The following is a 21,417-nucleotide window of genomic DNA, read 5'->3' on the forward strand; positions in this document are numbered from 1 at the left end:
ATGCGTTTAAGCAAGACTAGGTACCTATAGGTAAATTATTCAATGATTAAGCCATAATAGGGAATGTAATTTTATTGTAGTGGTGAAACAGGAATATCTGTAAATTAGTAAATATCGAGAACTTAAATAGTTGTATGAAAATTGATTAAATGTATTTATATTAATTTCGATAAAAAAAATTTCAGTTCTTATATTAAAGGCGTATACCACCCTTGGAAATCACGTTAAACAGTATGTCGTATATATCATTTTAACTTTTTTTTTCGCGATGAACCAGCAGCTGAAGTTTGTCGGTCAAATGTTGTCTCACTTCCTATAAGCCACGTCACTGCCAGCCATGGTCAAAAGAAAGTCCTTTATAGTTTCAGAATGTAACTTATATTAATTGATAAGTGATGTCAAACAAACAACACGCGATTTCATGCTAATAATGGTGTCCGTTATTGAAAGTCTCGAGAAGCAAACAGGTCGAGACTTCTGTGATAGAAGGGCATGTAGGAGTGGGGGTGTTCCCCTAACGGCAGCTGCACCACGACAGCAAAGTTGCTGTACAAATAGGCTACCCCAAACAGAACACCAGGAAGGGAAGGCTTAAGAAAAGTGGTGGGGGAATCGTTAGACCTGAACATTGCCGAGAGAGGGGTCCCTCGTACCGATAGAGCACTTAGGCCGGTATTCCAAGACACAAAAATAACTGTTTAGGTGTACTCTAACCGTATTCCTAGTGCACGATAGGACACGGCCAGTCCCTTATTTTTAGGGAAACAGATTGTGTACTATCTTTTGCCGGAATTCCGCGCATGCGTAGAGTTCACTTTTTAGTTGATTTCTCCAGATGGCGGACACGCGTCTGGCACCATTATCTCGTATGTATTCAATTTCGTCACACCAAACGTATTGGTGTGACAAATGAAACCTTAGGTATAACAGCGAAACTATCCTGAAATACATTTTGTACACTTTAATGGTCTTTACAAGAACAAATCGCAACATAGAAAGTACTTGTGAAAATAATAAAAACGGTTCCATTTTTGTGCGATGGTGCTGCTATCTATATTATTTTTGCCGCAACAATTGTACCGATGGATGCGCAACGTCCGCTAGAGAACCAGTATCTAGCCTCACGCAGAGCATTGTTTATTAAAACGGTTGCCGTTTTGTTCCCTTACTGGGATTCGGTTTGGGTAGGTTCTGGAATACTGCCCGCGAGTTAGGTTATGGTTGTATTCCAACAAGGCAGAGCTTATTCGCTAACTTACCAGAACGTCTTCGAATATCACCCTTAGAAAAGAATTTCAAACTCTTCTCGGTAAAATTAATTGGTTCCGATCGGCAAGCGAGCATTGTATCGGAATCGATATTAAATGCTTGCGATGGATTAAACGAGAGCACTGCTCGATGTTTTGGGCGGCCCGACATCGCGACTCGGGTAGCGCCGGGTGCGGAAATCCCACAAATGCTTACGCCTGCGCAACAGGCGTGCGAGTTAGGGAAATAGGTAGCAAAGCGAGATGGGATGAGGCGAGAGGCGCCGCTGCAGTGGTTTTTAGCGATTCCAGCGGGTCCCGCGGACGGCGGCAGCAGCGAGCAGGCGATGGGCGACTTTGAAGACCGACGCCAAGTGGGCGAGAAAGAGTACTGCTACCACCGGTTCGCAACAGTAGGGTACTGATAAGGAAGATTGTAGGAGCCGAAGAGTTCGACTGCACGTCATGAAATGATACAAACATATTGGTCGATGGTTTAAAACTTATATTTGCTTCGCAAAATGCCAAAAAATAATTCATCACCAAAGAGAAACATGGACTCTACTTGATGAACTAATTGGAATAATTGGAGCCACAGTAGCCAATTAGTGGAGGAACATCGGGTATTGTGGACCCATCCGTTAAAGTGGACCCACGCTGTCAAACTCGGTGTATGTGCTGCAACCTAGGAAGAATCACAAGAACTAATCTGCCACAGCTCAGTTGCTTAGACTGGTGAAAGCGTGCGCGCATATCGATCTCCGCAGGTTACGTTACGGTGACGAAAAACCAAGATATAAAAGTTTTTGCAGGTATGTATGTCTGTGTAACGTGTTGAAATACTTAAGGTAAATAAATTATGTATAATATTTAAAAGTAACGATAAAGGAGTCTGTGTTAATGGTAGGTGTTGGAAATGGTCAGCACCTAAGTAGTTGCGATCACAATTCCATTCGAATAACAATGGCGGTAGGTCGGCTAAAGTGGACCTACGAGGTGCGGGTAAAGTGGTACCGGTCCACTTTACCCGCCAAATTTTACGTAACATACAGGTTTTTTAAAATTAATTTTTACTTTAGGTAGGATTCACGTTAAGTACCTACTTCAAATTTCGCTTAGAGTAGCGGCGAAAGTTAGTAAAAGCCAATCAGTGAGATTTTATTTAAATGATACTCGCTGATTGGTTAATTTAAATTTGTACGCAACGCTATGTGAAAATTCGCTGTTTCGTGAATACCACTTTACTCATTTTTTATAGAAAAGTTTTTTGGTTTGTTGCAGATGTCAACACAGGCAGAAAAAGTGGGCGTATCAAGAAATAGATTGAAAACATGGAGTCAACAGTCCATGATTGCTGCTGTTCATGCAGTTCGTAAAAAAGATATGGGCTTGAATAAAGCGCAAAAAATGTTCAATGTGCCTAAAATATCTCTAAGAAGATATGTCAATATGATTAACAAATCTCCTGAAGAATCCATTCTTACAACATCAGGTAGGAAACCTATATTTAGTCCCAGAATGGAACAACAGTTAGTTGAGTATTTGTTGTTTATGGAAGCTAAATTATTTGGTTTAACTTTGCAAGACAAAAGGAAGCTTGCCTACCAGTTAGCGGAAAAAAATAATATTGAACACAGGTTTTCTGAACTCAGGGGGGCTGCTGGAAAGGACTGGTTATATGGATTTCTAAGGCGACATAAAAATATTATCACATTGCGAACTCCTTCAGGAACATCAATAGCCAGAGCCAAGGGGTTCAATAAAACTAGTGTTGCAAACTTTTTTGATATTTTGGAAAGCGAATGTGACAAAACGAACTTCCCTCCAACTAGAATCTACAATGTAGATGAAAGTGGATTGTCTGTGCTAGCCAGCAAAATACCAAAAGTGGTTTCTTTAAAAGGTAAATGCCAGACTGGATCAATTTCATCAGCCGAACGAGGTTCACTTATCACTGTGATAGTATGCTTGAGTGCTGGTGGGAGTTATGTACCATCTATGTTAGTGTTCCCAAGAAATAACTTCAATCAACATCTTATAAAAGGTACTCCTCCAGGTTGTGTATTTACCTGCCACCCTTCTGGATGGATCAACAGTGACATTTTCAGTGAATGGTTTGATCACTTTTTGTATAGTACCAAACCTACATGCTCTGATCCTGTTATCATTTTGGACGGACATTTCAGCCATACCAGGAATCTAGAAGTTATAGACAAAGCCAGAACGAATCATGTCACCATAATTTGCTTGCCACCACACAGCACACATAAACATCAACCCCTTGATAAAACATTCATGGGTGTTCTGAAACATTATTATAGTGAAGAACTGCGTATGTTCTTGAGGATAACAGGCAGAGCTGTGACACATTTCGATGTAACTGAACTCTTTGGGAAAGATTATCTGAAAGCACAAACCAGTGAAAATGCTGTCAGTGGTTTCCGCAAGACAGGAATATACCCAATTAACAGGAACATATTTCAGATGCTGATTTCGCTTCTTCGGAATATTGGGGTTACATGGCAGTTCCGGAAGTTACAGTTACAGCGAGCCCACAAATATCGGGGGGTAATCAGTCACCTTTACGAGATGTAGCAGACACATCTTCATCTGAAGCTCAAATTATACAACCAAACACATCTTCTGCTGCCGATGAAGCTTTTCCACTACTTCGAAATGTCAGCCCTAACACTTATTCAGAGTCCGCTTCCCAAATCACCACCGGGAGGAACTGCATTTTCAGTAGGCCCTAGTGACATTTCGCCATCTCCAGTAATACCTCAGGAGCAGCAACAACAAGAGGTAGGCCAAGAGGAGCGGCATGTGTTGTTACACCATCTCCTTTCAAAAACAGCCTTCAAGAAAGTCATAAACGAGCTGCCAAAAAAATCCGGCAATTTCAGCCTACTTGAAAAAAGAATAACTTAAATAAACAGCTATCTGGGAAGACTATGGATACAAAGCAATCAGTTGAGCGTAATACATTTGACGAATCTGATGCTACTTGTATCTATTGCTCTGGAAAGTTTACTGATGACAGAGCTGGGGAAAAGTGGGTTCAGTGTTTGGAGTGTTTGGACTGGAGTCATGAAGAATGTGCTGACAATGAAACTGCACATTTCGTATGTGATATTTGCAAAACCTAATCCACCACTTAAGCACATATATCTACTGACATAGGGCTACACATGTGGTTAGTGCATCCTTATTACAATCATGTAGTCTAGAATGTATTCAGTGTTAAAATAAGACATTTAGAATATTTTAGTAAATATGTGAACTATTATTCTGCTAAACTTCACTATTAATAACTTTTTGTCTCCGAAACGTGTACCCACTTTATACTTATACAAATTAAAATGTAATCTTTGTTTAAAAGTTTTAATAATTTGGGATGGGTAAAGTGTACCTATGGTTGCACTTTACCCACACTATTCGGATAAAGTGGACCTTTGCATACTTTTTTATATATCACTATATAAAGCCAACATCCTGAGTGAAATTAGTAGGTTCCATATTTTCGCTATCCTTACATACCACGCTGTCATATTGAATAAACAGATGTAATTATCTAATAAAGATACTGAAATACAACAAAAAAACAAAAGGGGGGTCCACAATACCCTAAGTTCCTCTGTAATTGGAGCCATTGTAGCCAAATTGAGCTCTAAGAACCAGTTGGAGGCATTGGTGAAATTGCAGATACTGGAGCAATTAGAGTTAATTGGAGCCATATGAGCAGCAACTAGTTGTAGGCAAATGTAATTCTAACCAGTTGGAACCTTTAAAGGAATTGAAGCTAGTTGGAATGACGTGAGAATCAATTTACATAAAGTGGGGTTATATTTAACTAAATAAATGATTAATAAGTAAGTTTTAAGCAAAAAATTACTTTTTTTACATTGACTAAAGATTAAAACAAGGTATTTTTTTTGGTTATCATAGATTTTTAAGATGGCCACCAAGATGACCTACCATTTGGCGGGTGCAATGATAGTTGGCAATCTGGTGATTGATGCTAGTGCGTTCTAGCAGGTAAAACATAAGCTAATATGGAGGTAGCACACTCTAAAAGACAAGATAATCCAAAAAGGCAGTATCTAATATGGCTGCTGTGACATAACACTGTTAGGAGTAATATATGACTTGGTATTAGTAGAAAGGAGTCTGTCTGCTGGTAGTCACCATGGAGGAAGGGCAGGTTTTTTAATTGCACCCATTAGGTTTAAACTGAGGGCTCCAAATTAGATGACATGCTTTTTAATTAATTTTCTTCATAGTTTTTATTAGATATTTAAATAATAGTTTTTACTTTTTTGGTCGATAATTAGTGATTTTAAGACAGCATCCAAGATGGCAGGCTCTCTTAAAATTTATAATGTTGTAATTTTCTAGAATGTCAAAGTCATGCCAATCAGTAGCTTGACTTACAATTTTTAAGGATATTTAAGACTTTTTAAAAAGTATTTATTTAGGTTATATTTTTGAGTGGTTTTTTGCATCATTTTGGAAAATTTGGATTAATTATGGAGAGTTTTGAGTCAGTTTTGGCTGATGTTTAAGGTCAAAGCGGCTGTGATATCAAAATCCAAGATGGCATCCGGCTCCTCACATGAAACCTGTTACCAAACTGACATTTATATACTACTCTCAATGCATCTGCACTTGCATTATTTACTAGTAGGTAGAAGACAGGGAATGATTTGCATGTGATGTTATAATTTGTTTAGTGAGTTATGCAAGTAGGTGATTTTAAGGCAAATTCCGGGTACTAATAAATTATCATCAGGGAAGAAATTAGTGCCATTCTATAACGACACTGAAGCAGAGATGGATTACATAAACGGGTATGGATCTCATGGCATGGAGTATCTACAATGGCATGCAAGCTGACACAGGACTGTACGGATTAGCTCAGTAATGCCCAGCTCTTCCATTTAATTTTTTCCGGGCACCCAATAGAAATCAAGTATTTTGCCATGGTGGTTGCCAAGTTTGTTTAAGTCAAAAATTTGTTAATTAAATTAATTAATTTTTAAGAAGCGTGAAATTCAATTTCATTGGTTGCCATTTGTTAGATTTCCGTGCACTGTGGGAGCAGTAGACGGTAAAGTAAATATCTTGCAGTTCCATGATGTTTCTGATTTATGTTCCCGCATCATTGTATTACAGGCCTTCCCATATCAATTTGGTATTTTTTAAACCATTCGGTCATATGTATGACTACTATTCCAGTGATTTTTAATAATTTTCTAAAGCCAGAAATACAAAATTTTGTAATTTTGTTCTGAAGTTTTGATAGATACTAAGAGTTCCTACATGGCATATTTTTTTTTCTTAATTTTCTGGATAAGACATAATAATACCAAAATTTCCAGAATATAAATCCATTTTGGAATAAAATAAAATAATATTATTCAAGCATCCAATAATGTTAAAATTTAATAAATTTAGTGTATTGTACTATTGAGAATGCCTATCTATGGGACTCTACAGACTTGATGTTCTAATGAATATTTACTGATTTTTAAACATTTAAGTAACATTTTACGGTCATTGATATTATATTGTTACTCTGTTCCGATTGAGCTAAACATTAACTAAGAAATGTTTTTTCTTCTTAAGTTTATATTTTGTCAGAGTGTACTACCCATTACCTGTTTTTTATATTGAAAATGTTTGTGTAGTAAATCAATATTACGTATATTTGGAGACACAGATATTTTTGCACTATATGACCACTGGATAAGTCCAACATAGTAGTCATCACAGACCTTAATTATGCCAACCCAATTACAGTTTCAAAAGCATAGTGTACATTCAAATAATAATCACACGGATTTATCTCACTCAGTCATACTTTGTTTACAGAACCAGGCGTGTAGGAAGCAAATATTTAATGGGGGGGCAAAGGAGAGTATCATTATAAGTGGTGGATTTAACAAAGGGAGTGTCCGGGGGCTTTCCCCCGGTAGAAAAAAAAATTGTATTCTAAGGAGCAAAATGGTGCTATTTAAGCATCTTTCGTTCATAAAAATAAAATTTACTTCTAGCAGAAATTTTAACTTTTTTTTATAACAAATTAACTTAAGGCTTGGCATCACAAAACAGTGTTCACTTTTCAGTTTTCGCCTCGTAGAATTCATTTTAAAGGCTATTTGTTGAATTTTCCCACTGCACAGAGTACATAAATTACAAGCACCTTCAAAGTCACCTTCTGAGTCATTGTACGCTGCAAAAATTAAAATACCATTATAAATTTTCTCCTTAAACCCTAAATGTTTTTCATCACTGCCGTTCCGCACTACTCACTCACGATACTACAGATAAATAAGTTTATTTTAAACAGTTCTGTAGTACGGCTCACAAAGTTTCTTGGACTTAAAAGCAAGACGTACAGCTGTTGAATGATGACTGATGTGGAAAGCGCTCTGCACGTCAGGTCGTTACCGTTAGGTAGAAACGAGGTGGGGTGAATGCAAGGGTCTGAAGGTCAGGTAGACAAGGGTGGACAAAAACGGAGCGTAAGCTACTGCAACGAGCGGAAACATTTACTGGTCTTATATCCCACAGTAATATTTCCGCTATCAGCACTGTGAAACGTGAATATTTAGAAGAAAACAAGAACAGTTGCCGTATTTATTGTGCCTGTACACTTATCGAAAAGTCTTAATTTATTTTAAGAAAAAAGTAACGCACAGACAAGAAAATCCCACAAAACCACTTAGCATTACAATGATGACAATGCCTCTTGTTCATCTGATTCAATGGCTGGGCAAAACCATCACTTTGCCCGGCCATGAAATGTTATGGCCGGGCAGTCGCCTGGGTCGCCCCCCCGGTTCCTACGCGCCTGTACAGAACAGATGTAATTACTATAGTAAAACCCAGAAAACCAATAAGAAGTGATGCAAAAAAGAAGAAGAAATTAAGACTTTGGTAGTTTTACTATTTATTATAATTAAAACACAGATTTTTATAGTAGTACATACTTAAGAATGTACAATTTTACATTATAACTACAGTAAAGAAAAGCAGAGGGTAGAAAAGATGTTGCTCTAAAATAAAATTTCATGTGGTATTACATACAAACCTACGAAAAAGTACACAAGGGTCAAAATCACTTTAAATATATTAATATTAAAATTAAATAAATAAACAGTGCATAAGGTGACAAGAAATGTTTCACTCTGAAATCAACAGTCCATCAGAAATTATACATATACCTTATGCACTACAGCACAAGGCTTAAAATCACTTAAAATTATTTATTTCTAAAGTAAGGTTACAAAATTACTAAAAAAAATTGGTCCTTTAGAGAAGTGGTTGAGAAATGTGGGACTCAATTTCAATTATTTTTCTCTAAAATCTTACGTACTTCATGAGGTATAGCACATAGTCCTCATGCACTAGAACTTAACAATCACTTCAAATTGTTTGAGGATGGAAAAAGTAGTATTCCCTGCATGGTTGGGGAAGGTTTCACTTTAAAATATTATAAAAATGATATTACACAAATACTTTATGAACACGTACATAAATTACAAAACAGATCCCAACATGCTAGAATGACTAAAATTTACGAGTGCTGAGTTAGTATCCAAGTGGTTTAAAGCCCACTATAATCTTGGAGGTCCCATCACATTAAACCTCTTTGAATACCCATGTCACATAAATGAAAACCCTACAAAAAGAACGTTTGCTGATGGTTTACTTTAAGTAGTTACAATAATTATTAGGAGTACACCCGCCTCTCAACGTAATGCTCTAATTCATTCCAGGAAAACAGAATGCTAATCAAAACAGCAGTAAAAAAAAAAGTTTTTTTTCCTACAACAGTGAATCTTAATCAAAATAGTTTGTTTTTCAATCAGGTAAGTGTCCCTGCTGACTACCATTTTAATCAAGATACTGCTCATGTAAAAATTATTTTAAAGTACAACTATATGTCTAAATACATTTGAAGTGCATTTAAATAAATTTTGAATAACACTTTCAGATTAAAGAACTTAAATTTAAGTTTAAAAAGTTCACGTACCAAAATGTTTACATAATCAGGCTTGGATATAACATTCTTTTGTAGGCACTAATAACATTCCTGAATTAAAAAAAATGTTATTAATATAGGAAATATATTTCAGTTATAATAAGAATTAAAATATCATAAACTAAACATTTTCTATTATAAGAAAGATTATTTAACTTGTTTACATAATTCCCAACTCTGTTGTTTACTAAATGCATGTCTGCCATGATTTGCCCCTAGCAAATTTGTCACTAGCGCATCATAGTATGCATGAGGTATACTAGGCCTGAAAGCTTCTTACTTTACGCTCCAGAGCTGCTGCTAACATGCGAGATGGTGTAAAATAAATTTTGGCTGAACATACAGGCATCAGTCCACATATTTTCTGACATCAATTTGCTGCTTACGAAACTCAAATTACTCTGTCATGTGATTGAGTTAACTAGATAGTCTCCAAACAAATATATTTAGGTATAAATTTGGTAATGGCAACAATTCAAAAGTAGAGTAGTATTAGTTCATATGTTACATTGGGTAAAAAAACATTGCAGTTTTAAGACTTTTTTTAAAATTAAAAGCCAGTATGTTATGAACAAAGTCATAATCAAATTTTTTTCACAATAAATCAAAAAACTATTTACTACATAACTTTGTGACTATTTTGTTTAATTTATCACTTTATTAATTGGTGAACAGTTCTCATTAAACAAATAAAATGTTTCTACTTTATATATATGTTTTCCTTTACTTCACTCAATTACACTAGATTCAATCTGAAGTTACTGAGTACAGGATTGAGTTAACCTGATACAAATTTTTTACACTTAGCTTAAGTTTAAGAATATGCAACCCTTTAGCTTTTACCCAGATGCTGATATCCTACCCTGTCCAGCTGGCAATAACAGCTGCAAAATCTGTAATATTTCCAGTTTTTGAGAGTGGAATGTAAATGGTAGATTCTCTGGTTTTCCTGGTTCATATGTACATGAGCCTTTCGAAGCTGGTTTCAGATCACTGAGAATCAATAGGCAAACAGTGATGCAATTCAGATAACTTACTGTGTAAGTGTAATCTTAGCAATATTTGTTAAGTAAGTATTCCTGCATTCAAGTTTGTATGTGTGTTGCTATGTGGCTTGTTGCTCATATGAAATAAACATTTAAAAATTGTTTTGCACATAACATTGTAAATTTACAACATACATTTTTTTAAAAATAAAACCCACACAAATGCCGTTTACTTAAATGATTCCACTTCAAAATACAATGGATCCAAACCTGGATCTTCACAAGTGAGAAAAGCTCCGAAGTTGCTTTTAAGTCCTTCCCTTCTATCGCTGCTCCATTTTATAAATTAATTTGACAAACTTAGGAATAACAGGCACCTAGCTGTCCCACCACATAAGCACATCACTTCTGTCACTTACGTCACTTCACTCATCTCATCCTCTTTCCATTCCTTCCTCTCTACCCCTACTCCCTCCCCCCCTCTCTCTCTTGCTATTCCTCTCTTTATATCTCATCCTCTACTTTTTCTCTCGCTTCCCAAAAAAAAGTGGATACTTGTTACCACTGGTAGACTAGTGGCCAGATTTAGCTTTGTGATAGAGCTCTACCTTCTACAAAGACAGCATTTGTTTGGGAGAAAGGCAGGGATTGGAGTGGTTCTGGTTGGGTAGGAGATAGATGGACAGCAGTATCTTTTTACAAGAGCAAAGATGAGCAGCTGATGGTAATTAATTCACATCCATTTCTGTTGTCAGGTCTCAGAAATTTAAATGAAATAAAATGAAAGGAGAAAAAAAAAGCACATCATGCCAGTGCAGTATACTTAAAAAAACAATTATTAGGTGGGCATAAAAGAAAGCACACTAATACATTTTTATAGCTGTAGCTTAAAATGACCTAAGTCTAAAAAATTCTTAAACTTCTTCGTTAACTTATTTCTTTTGTTCAGTGAAAATCATTCCTTTTTTATATTATGTTTCTTCAAACATTCAACTATTTTACTTTTAGTTTCAAACAATGCGTGGGAAAATAATAGAAGCTTAGCATGTTCCCTTTTTTATATCCAATACATGCACGGATGTGCAGAAGCATTCTTTGTCATGGAGAAGATAATTGTCTGAGCAGTCAAGATAAACATTACCTAAGGCAGTCACACGGTCGAGAGGCTGTGTATTAAGCTGGATTCACAGCCTCATGTAGCATGCATACATACATGCTCTGTATAGTAGCTCAGCTCTCAAATTACAGATTAATACATATGTGGCAGCATTTTACATGCACTCTTTTTCACTCATTAAGTAAATTAATGTTGGTAGTTGACATTTATGCCCTTTTCTCAAAATAAATTCAGAAATGTAACCAACTAAATTAAATTTCAACTTAAAAATAATATTTGATGTTTTTAATGCTAAATTCAATATTTATCATGGTCTAATTTACGTATTTGTAAGTTTCATGTTTATTATTAGAATGTTACTTATAATTAAAGACTTAAAAATTATTTTTTTTCTATACTTAAATATTTATTGTCGTACAAAATGTGCATGAACCAATGACATACACTACATACACTGTTGTAGGTTGTGAATCACCTTAATCTACCATAATAACACATCATGTCCTAATGTGTCACACTTGCTCAGTCCAAATACTGTACACTTGTGGCCAAATATTTTCCACCAAACTCGCACACACTTCCTTGGCTTATTCACATTTTTGGTAGAAATTTTTCATTAGGTGGGCACGGCTTACAAATGTTTGCATGCAGTGATGATATGTAGTCTCTAATCTATTGAATAAATGTAACAAACTGAAATATGTTACGGCTCCTAAAGATACCATTAAAAATTAAAATTACAAAACCTTTAATATAAAACAATATAAATTTGAAGAGGCCTGAAATCAGCCAACTTTCATACTTTTGTTGATTGGTGTTTAGTAAACCTTGTCTGTGTAATGACAGTTGAATCTATTTTTAATGACCTGACTGGTCCTCTTCCCAGTACAGTGTGGTTTGAAGATAACACAAGTGTTAATTATATGAAAGAACAACCACATTCAATCTGGTTTTTACTGTGGTCCTAATATGACCTAAATGACATAAACATTGCCAATCTTCCTGAATATATACACAACCATGCATAGGTACATATTTTAGGTTACAGAGTCAAAGAAAAATTTCAAGATTTAGATGACACAATAATAAATATGTACTACATTTATTACAAAACTAAAACTGTAACATTGGTCTGTAAAAAAATAAAAAAAAAAAATTTTTAAATATCAAACATTCTGTTGATAGACCATACAAATTACATAAAATGTAAACAGTGATTTTACCATTTACCAACCATTTAGAACAATCCACTGAAGTATAATCATGTAGAATTTCTTACTACAAATATCACAACTCTACAGAGTGTTAATGCAGTTTATGCTCTACATTATTATTATGCCATCAGTATGATGGTAGACTAGAGATAAATATTTCAGTACAACTTACCCAACAGTACACCATTTACAAATTTTTATTTTTATTTTTAGAGGAGATTTAGTAAAAAAATCCAAGTCCTAGGTGAGAATTCAAACCCAAATTTTCCACATGGTTGGTAAATTATTTATTATTGCCTTTGCCTTGGCATTTTGAAACCATTCTCTATTCTTTTTAAAGACCAGGGATTATCATTTCTCTGGTGTTAAACTTCTTGTGCAAAAAAACTATCAAGTACTTGCTTCACCAAAGAATGTTACCAGTTGTTCTGAACAAATTTTTTTTGGATATGTACATTATAGTTGAGGAAATATTAATATGTGCATCTACATAATGTACGCTCACGAGACAAGAGCTTCAAAATTTGTAAAATTTTAAAGACAATTATTTAGGTATCTTAGTGAAACATTTAAACATGAAACTTTCATCACATAACATTAGCTTAAGTCCACAATATTCAGTATTCTCAATTAATGGAGTGAGTTTTAAGTATGTAACCAGCAAAATTAATTTATCTGACATTCAGACCACAGTGCTGAAAAATGGAGAGAGATTTCCTGTAGCAAGTTACAGTCTACTGTGGCAGTGTTTCTTATCTTTACAAAACTGTGTAAATTAAGGGTTCCATAAGATTCATTCAATTATGAACAAATTAGTGCTGTCTGTATTTTAGAGCTGCATATAAGCAACCCAATGGTCAACTAGAATTTCTATATCCATTAGAATTTGACTCTTCAAAGACTGTATATCACTGATATTACAGTGCTAAAACCAAGAGACACTTAAAATTGCCACGAAATGAACTGTCATTTTTCAATTTATGCACTTTGCGATAGTAAAAATAATCCCACATTTACTAATGAATATTCTATAAATTGTTTTAACTCTTTATTACATCTACTCTATATAAGCAAATTTTAACAAATTTTTATTGGAGTCATCATATCTGGCTTCAAAATTTTTAGTAGGGCTCCTAAACTTATTAAAATTTTGGAAAAGCCTGTAGAGGTCTGGTAATGCCAAAAGTTAATTCAGAACCTAAATTATAAAATAATAATGTACATCAGCTGAACAGTCTCTCTAGTACTCACGTAGTCACTATGAACCAACTATAAAGCTTGCTCACGTATGCACTATAAAAGTCAACTGAATGTTACCTACTTTTCAGTATTGTAACCTACTTAGTGCTTAAAGGATATGAGACCAGTATTCCTTAAAGATTCTTCCATGAAGATAATACATACATAAAAAACATGATTTCTAGAAACTTAAATTAATCCTAACCAATGTAATTTAAATAATTACCTTATATAATAACAACCATACAAAATTTTATTTCTGGCACTACAGTTCTCAACCTATTACACATGTTAGAATTGTGAATTTTTTAAAAGCCACCATGAACATTAAAAAGTTACTTATTATTGATGAGAGTGCATGATGTTATAGCCTTGTTGAAAAGAATTCTTCATTTAAAAATTTTTAATTAATGGCTGAACAACATACCACTTATGCATGTACATTGTCTAAGCCAAAGCTCCGAAAACATTATATAACCAAACAAATTCAGAGGACAAAATAGCTACTGTGGTTATACCTAGGTGTAAACATGTTCAACCACAAATAAAATGGGTGTCCATTTCCCATGCAAAACTGTAATCTTCATTGGATACATTTTTCTCAGGTTCAATTCACGTTTATATGAAAATGAGTGGCATCCCGATTCTTACAAATTATGTAACTTTTACTTGATAAAGAAGAAATAAAAAAAATAATCTCTACGTAAACTCTAAAAATTTGCACCAAAATATTCTGTGTATCTTACAAACTTTCCTAAAGATAAAGTTTTTACAAATTTTAATAGATCACAATTCTTTAACAAAAAAGCAGAATGTACCACAAAAAATATTACTGGTTAAGTACAAATTATACAGAAAGTAATTTTATACAAATAAAAAATATTATAAAGAAAAACACAAAAATTTATACAAAATCTTACACAGTAAACCAAAAACATATGAATCATCAACCAAAATTACCTTCCTTGCAAAACAAAAGAGGCTGCACAGAACAAAAAAAAATCTGCTGTCAGGAAGTGATATTGGGCCAATATAAAAATAATTGGTTTTATTCCAATAAAGTTTAGATTTCAAAATAAGGGCCAGTTCCACAATATCTACTTTTGTCCAGAAGAAGTGATGTTTTATAATAAATTTTGGTTAGCTATACATCTTTCATTTCTTCATATACCTACCTATGTTTAGCTATATATGATCAATGATTAATTTTCCTGTAACCCACAATCATCTCAAAAACAAGAATAGTTCTAATGAATGGGCTAGTCGAAACATAGATAGATATGATGATCTGAAATGTATTTTACAAGCCTTATTACAATATTTGTGAACAAGGATGGAACTAGTTCTTGTTTGATTGGAGGTAATGTAACTGTATACAATACATACAGCATAAACATGGATATAAACTACAATGTATTTTTCATTATGTTTCACCTAGCATAAACTAATTACTGTTTTGAAGGTTAAATGAATCGAACAAAAAATAATCATGCAAAAAATGTATATTAAATCATGAAACAGCTTCAGACTTCTTTTAGGTTATATTAAGCAGTAGCGGCCGGTATTAAAGAGCACAAGTGCACGTGCACACCCAGTTTTCTACAGAACATTTATGTATTTTGTAGAGTTAAAAGTTCCTTTTTATATACTTTTACCAGTGGCAGCTACCAGAGTTACACTCGTCGCTTTGTTTGCATCTGTCACAGACATCTGTTTTTATTTTTTCGATTGCGGCGATACGGCAACGCTGTAGTGTTCACAATGGATCTGTGCACGAAACGCGCTGCCTGCATGACTGCCTCGGTCCTTTTGCGCATGCGCACGAAGGAATTACGTCACCTCCTACGGGACATTTAACACTGGACGAGTGCACGACTCTGGTGTGCTCGTGATTGTCTCGTTGCTCATTGATGGAGTTCCAAATTTCAGCACGCAAAGCAGCACTGATCAGAGAAGTAAGTCATAACTTATGAATCAGCCCGGTAGATGCCAGTATTGTCCACTCCAATACTATCACCCCTAACTAAACAAACTTTACGTTTTCAGTTTTTTACGTCCAGTAGAAACAAGTATTTGCGTGTGGTTTAATGCGAGCGTAAATATCTTTAAATAATTATTGTGACTGTGCGTTTGTAAAATATTTTTCTGTGCCTTACGCAGGACAACATTTTTCTGAGGTATATTATAAAGTTTCCCTTTGTTGTAAGACTTTAACTGTGAAAATGTGACTGCGTTATTTGGAGCGTATAGCAAACATGTACAATTTTTAAAAATCACCATAATGAATTCCGTACAAACAATTTTAGAGAACAGAAAACTTACTACAAGGAAAAGTTAACAATTAAAAATTTAGGAACACTATGTCAGAAGAAAGACTTACTGCTTTAGCAATGTTGTCAATAGAAAAAAGACTAATAAATAGCATGCATGATTTTAATCATAGAGTCATCAACAAGTTTGCTCAGCTGAATAACAGCAGAATGGATTTTTTTTTACAAATAAATAATGGTGCAATAACTTTGTAGCATTAAAGTTTGTAAAATCATATTTTTTAGCTTCACATTGCTTTCAGGCGCAACACTTTGATAAGCTCAAACCCAGCCACAAATTTGAAAAATCAAGAACATCAAACATAATTTTTTATTATTTATGTGAGGCTTGATCAGCGATCTACCATTTTGAATTACAATTTAAAATCTCTTAAAAAACAACTAGTCTGCTCAATAAGCTTCGTTGTGTTAATTCGGGCTACAATTACAGACATGAGTTTGTGTAATAAACGAAATACATATATCTTACACGACTCCAAGATAAGCAGTAAGTAACTGCTACGGTGCCGCACCAACACAGATAATCTGACACCAAAACAGGCTTCAAGAACGCAGTAAGGTATGAGGTCGTTTTTTTACGAGTGCATATGTGTTAGCATGTGTGTATGTATGAGTGTGTGAACACCCATAATTTAACATCACCGGCCGCTACTGATATTAAGTATATACTAATGCAAAGTAATGGTTTTGTTTTCATAAACTTTTGTGCCAAATTTCCCCCTCAACTTTTACTATTTTAAAATGCTACCATCCAATGACTTTTTAAATTTCCCTTCATATAATAATATACATATTGTGGATAATGAGGTCATTAGAGATGTTAACAGACAACACAAACCAGGAATATTCGGAAAAGGAATTTTTTTCTAGAGTGATTTTAGAAAAAAAATTTAGGATTGCTGGAATGAGATTGGAAAGTGAGTCCCCTGGAATGTGCCACTTTGCTCCATTTGGTAACCCACTTACTGTGTTAGTAAGTATTACTAGTGTAATTACATTAAAAGTACAGGTGGGCCAAGACACTAGGTATGTGCATGTGGATCACAAGAGTTCACCAGTGCAGGCATCACAAGGGTTCCGAGAGGAAAATCTTTTAAGAGGGAAAGAAGAGCAAGTTAGCATGGCAGACATGGGGATACCTCAGGATGAACAGTCCAGATTCCAGATTGAGAGTTCATGTGGCCCATGGGAGTCAAGCCACGGCCAGGACGGAAAAGAGGGAGGAGCAGTAAGATGAAGAGTTTAGAGGATTTACACCATTAATGAAAGGAAGGCCACCACAGCACAGGTGTTTAAGCAGAGTGTAAAATCGTAAATAAAATATTAAGACTTGTAATGAACTGGTAGGTGTTTATTTTAAAAAAAACATTGTTTAGTAGCTAAATGATATATAGTGTAAAAGGTAATCAATAAATGTGGTGGTAGGCAGCAGTGTGGCTAAAATGTTGGAGTTAATGTCTAATGGTGGATAGGAGTGTGTTGGGTTACACAACTTCGTAAGTTAAAGGAAATTACAGAGGAAAAAAATTAATGGGTTTGGGAAGTATGAAAATATTACCACCCGAAAGCTTGAGTACTAATAAACGGAATTACTTTTGTTACATTACCTATTAAAATAATTGAAAATATAAGCTATAATTTAATTCATGTGAATAATAATTACATTAAAAAATATAATCTGTAAAACTAAAAATTTAGCTATTATGTGCAAAATTGTTTTATTTCTTTGTTTTTACATTTACATCTGTTTAAGTAATTTACCCTAAGAAATTATAATTATAACTTCATTATTTGCCAAACAAAATATGTTGTTCTGCATAACCTAAGACAAAATGTTAAAATATGAAACTGGGAAAACAAATTCAAAATTCTCAACCACCTGCACCTCTTAAACCACCTCCTGAGTGGTGTAAAATATGTCGCAGCTGCAGAATTTTGGTTACTTCTACCAGTAGAACGATTTAGGGTACTAAGATTACTACTGCCCAAAACTATAACACCCAGTTATTGTTTTGTTGCAGAAATCATTAAAGGTACAGCCCATGCAAACAAAGTCTTAATAAAATTTCAACATATCTTGAGTAAATGGTCCCATTTTCCATTGAAATATATTTCTGACACTAACTGATATATTCCAGAAACATGCACAGTGTGTGTTTGTTATTACTATATTAAAAAACCAAAAATATATAAAGAACTGCTAAAGGAATAAAAATTACTGCGCAAAATACTTCTCGAATAATAAAAATGATAGAAAAACAGATAAAAACATTAATATGTAATGAGCTTCATAAATTGCATGTGAAAACCTTAACAAGGAGCTTAAAACTTATAGATTGTACTGTGTTTTTTAAAAATAGAAATTAAATGTTTAATTTTTTGAATATTTTGTCTTTGCCATTCAGAGGCACTAGATTCACAAGAGGGGCCCGCGCGGCCTGAAAGTTTTGCACGCAGGGTTAACCGACAAAAGTCATCTCTAGATAGGACTCTTGCATGTTGTATACTGCCCATATTTTTGCTTATATGCAGGGGGGGGGGGGAGAGGTAACCCCTTGCGTTCCTGAGATCTACACCCATGTCCCATCTATAAACATTTATAATTTTAAAATTTATGCTTTTCATCTATTAAAATTATTTAGTTTGTTTTGTATTTAATATGTCAAATAACTTGTCTTAAAACAGCTACACTCTTTATTCATTCCAATGTTTTGTACTTAACATATAATAATGAGATTTTTCGGTACTTCGAAAGAACAGACAATAAAATAAAACTACAAAGAAGAAAAAATATTTCGCCTCACATTTGTCTTTTGATTTTCTGACAATTTCCAAAACTCAATAACATCATGGAAGAAAAGTAACAAAATTGTATTAATTTATTCATGTATACACCATAAAAATTTTTGTACTTTGAAACTATTTATACTTAAATAATGAGTTATACTTAAAAATACTTCATTAAATTTACAATTTTTTCCCCCATAATTTTGCAGCAGTCTAATAGTATGCTGAAAATTGTTGATACTAACTTTAAATGTTTGCTAAAGACCACATTTTAGCAGATTTACAGTATTTTTCCTTGAACATTTGTGTAAAACTTTGATGAGGTCACAGTAATATTTATCTATCTTTGATTCCACAATGCTAGAATAGGAAACTTTCTGCTAATGAACTAGTATGTACAGTATCACCTATGTGTATACTGCTTACTGCTTATACTAGTAAAAGCTACTAATCACTGATTGAAAGCTCTGTTTAAATTTATCATATGGCAAAATAATCATGACTTTAAACGTGCATTGTGAAACTGGTCCTTAGATTTAACATATCTAATAGTTTAATATGAGAGATGATTACCATATAACTAAAAATTAGATTGTTCTATGTAAATTTTAGATGTTTTGTGCGCATTTTCATGTTTTTTAATTGCTTGGCAATAAGAATTGTTTCATATTTTGTAACACTTTAAGTATTATATTTCTTGAAAAGGAATTTCATATTAAACAATTTATATTTACTATATTGTTTCAAACATTAATAGTTCATAAGTAATAAGTAAAAAATAAAGAACAATATTTATTATTCACAAATAATTTTATAAAATTTTTAACAATACAATAAAATATACAAACAAAAGTTAATCTCAAATTTAAGCTAAAAAAAATATTTATAAATAAAAATCTAAGATAAGACAATCCATTCTGAGATGTAATGCATAATCTTGGCGTATTATTGATACGGTTCAAGCTTAACTTTAGTTAAAAGCTGATTATTTAGATAAGACTGATTAATTTTAATGTCCCCTATCTTGAATCATAATTGTGAACAGTTCTACGGATGGTTGCTTGTCTCTGCCTGCCGAGAAACGACTGGCCTTGTCCAGACCCGAGTGCAGCCAACCGGTGATCCACAGATTCTTGCTGCTTTACCAAACCCTAATAAAAAAAATCTTAGTGATACACCAAGTAACAGCTGAGAACATATCACAAAAATGAAACTTTTTAAATATAAATGCATGCATTTAGTGTATCATTATTTTATGAAGTCTATAAAAACACCCAAAACGAAGATAAAAGTTTTTGAAGAGTTCAACATATCAGCACCAGAATAGGAAATTCTGTATATTGGTATATCTCGGCTCATAAGTTTAAAACAACATGAATGTAAAAAAGGTTTTGTATTATTTTTGGTGTACTGAATCATAAATACATCCATTAAAATTCTGCAGGATGTACCATTCTGTTGCTATGGGTCTTAATGTACTATTATTCATACTGTCTCACCCCAGACCACCTGGCAAGCAAATGGATTGGCCTAGGAGTGGACATGAATGGTTCATTAACACTTGCAGAAATAAATTGGGCGCTGAAAATAATTTTTTAAGTTCCAGAAAAAATGTTACTGTCCTCGATTAGTTTCAGATATAATGTCTCGCAGACACAAACTGATAGTAAGATATTATTATTGATACTTGAAAAAAATTCACAGTCCACATGGCGGCCATCTTCAAATCACGAAAGTCAGTACATGTAGAGTATACAAATTTTCACTCATAACCTCTTCAGACTACAAAAACCAACACGTTGACTGTTTGCAAGTACTGAAGAATGAATATTTAAAGATAGTTTGCAATTAAGTCCTGTGGTTTCACACGAACTCACAGTACAGGCCGAAGGACTACATCCTTGGAACAAAGTTCACTCGATCCTTGTTGTGGGATAAATACCTGCAACTGTGGCCAAAAAATTCCAGTCCAAAAGTAACAAAAATAGACCACAGCTGCGAAATTCACTATAAATTCACATAAATATATTATTTGTGAGCCACTGCCCGACACACAATCTAATGGTACCTTGTTCAGACAATGACTGCCGAGGCTACGTGCATCTGGGTATCACCTGAAGGAAGTAGCAGGTGCACAATCTCTCCAACTAATCAAATCACATCCTTCACAAAACATAGCAGTTTACCAATTTCTTACTGCAAAAGAGGCTTTTCCGACAGAGATTACGAAAATAAAAAATCATGTCTGATGACATCATTTTTAACCAATCAAAAAAATTCCCTGTAAAAATTCCCAGCCAATACTAGTGCAAGGCAACAGTAATAAGTTCTTTCTCACGGCTACTGAACTCTGTGTCTCTAACTATTACACACCGGCCAAACTACGGCACCTGATACTTCAGACAAGAATCATGGCGAGAACAAAACTACAAAGGTAAATTACGCTAACC

General features: G+C 34.1%; 1 protein-coding gene across 1 annotated transcript in view; it reads right to left on the minus strand.

The window, feature by feature from the left end:
* Positions 1 to 3,453: 3,453 nt before the first annotated feature.
* Positions 3,454 to 21,417, minus strand: part of LOC134529246 (protein Hook homolog) — a 150,661-nt gene continuing 132,697 nt past the window's right edge. Inside the window, exon 15 of the mRNA XM_063363149.1 lies at positions 3,454 to 20,118. Within this exon, the coding sequence (XP_063219219.1) occupies positions 19,987 to 20,118 (132 nt within the window). The 3' untranslated portion in view covers positions 3,454 to 19,986. The remainder of the gene's footprint in view (positions 20,119 to 21,417) is intronic.

Source organism: Bacillus rossius, chromosome 2 (genome assembly GCF_032445375.1).
Source record: "Bacillus rossius redtenbacheri isolate Brsri chromosome 2, Brsri_v3, whole genome shotgun sequence".
In the NCBI taxonomy this organism is placed as follows: domain Eukaryota; kingdom Metazoa; phylum Arthropoda; class Insecta; order Phasmatodea; family Bacillidae; genus Bacillus; species Bacillus rossius.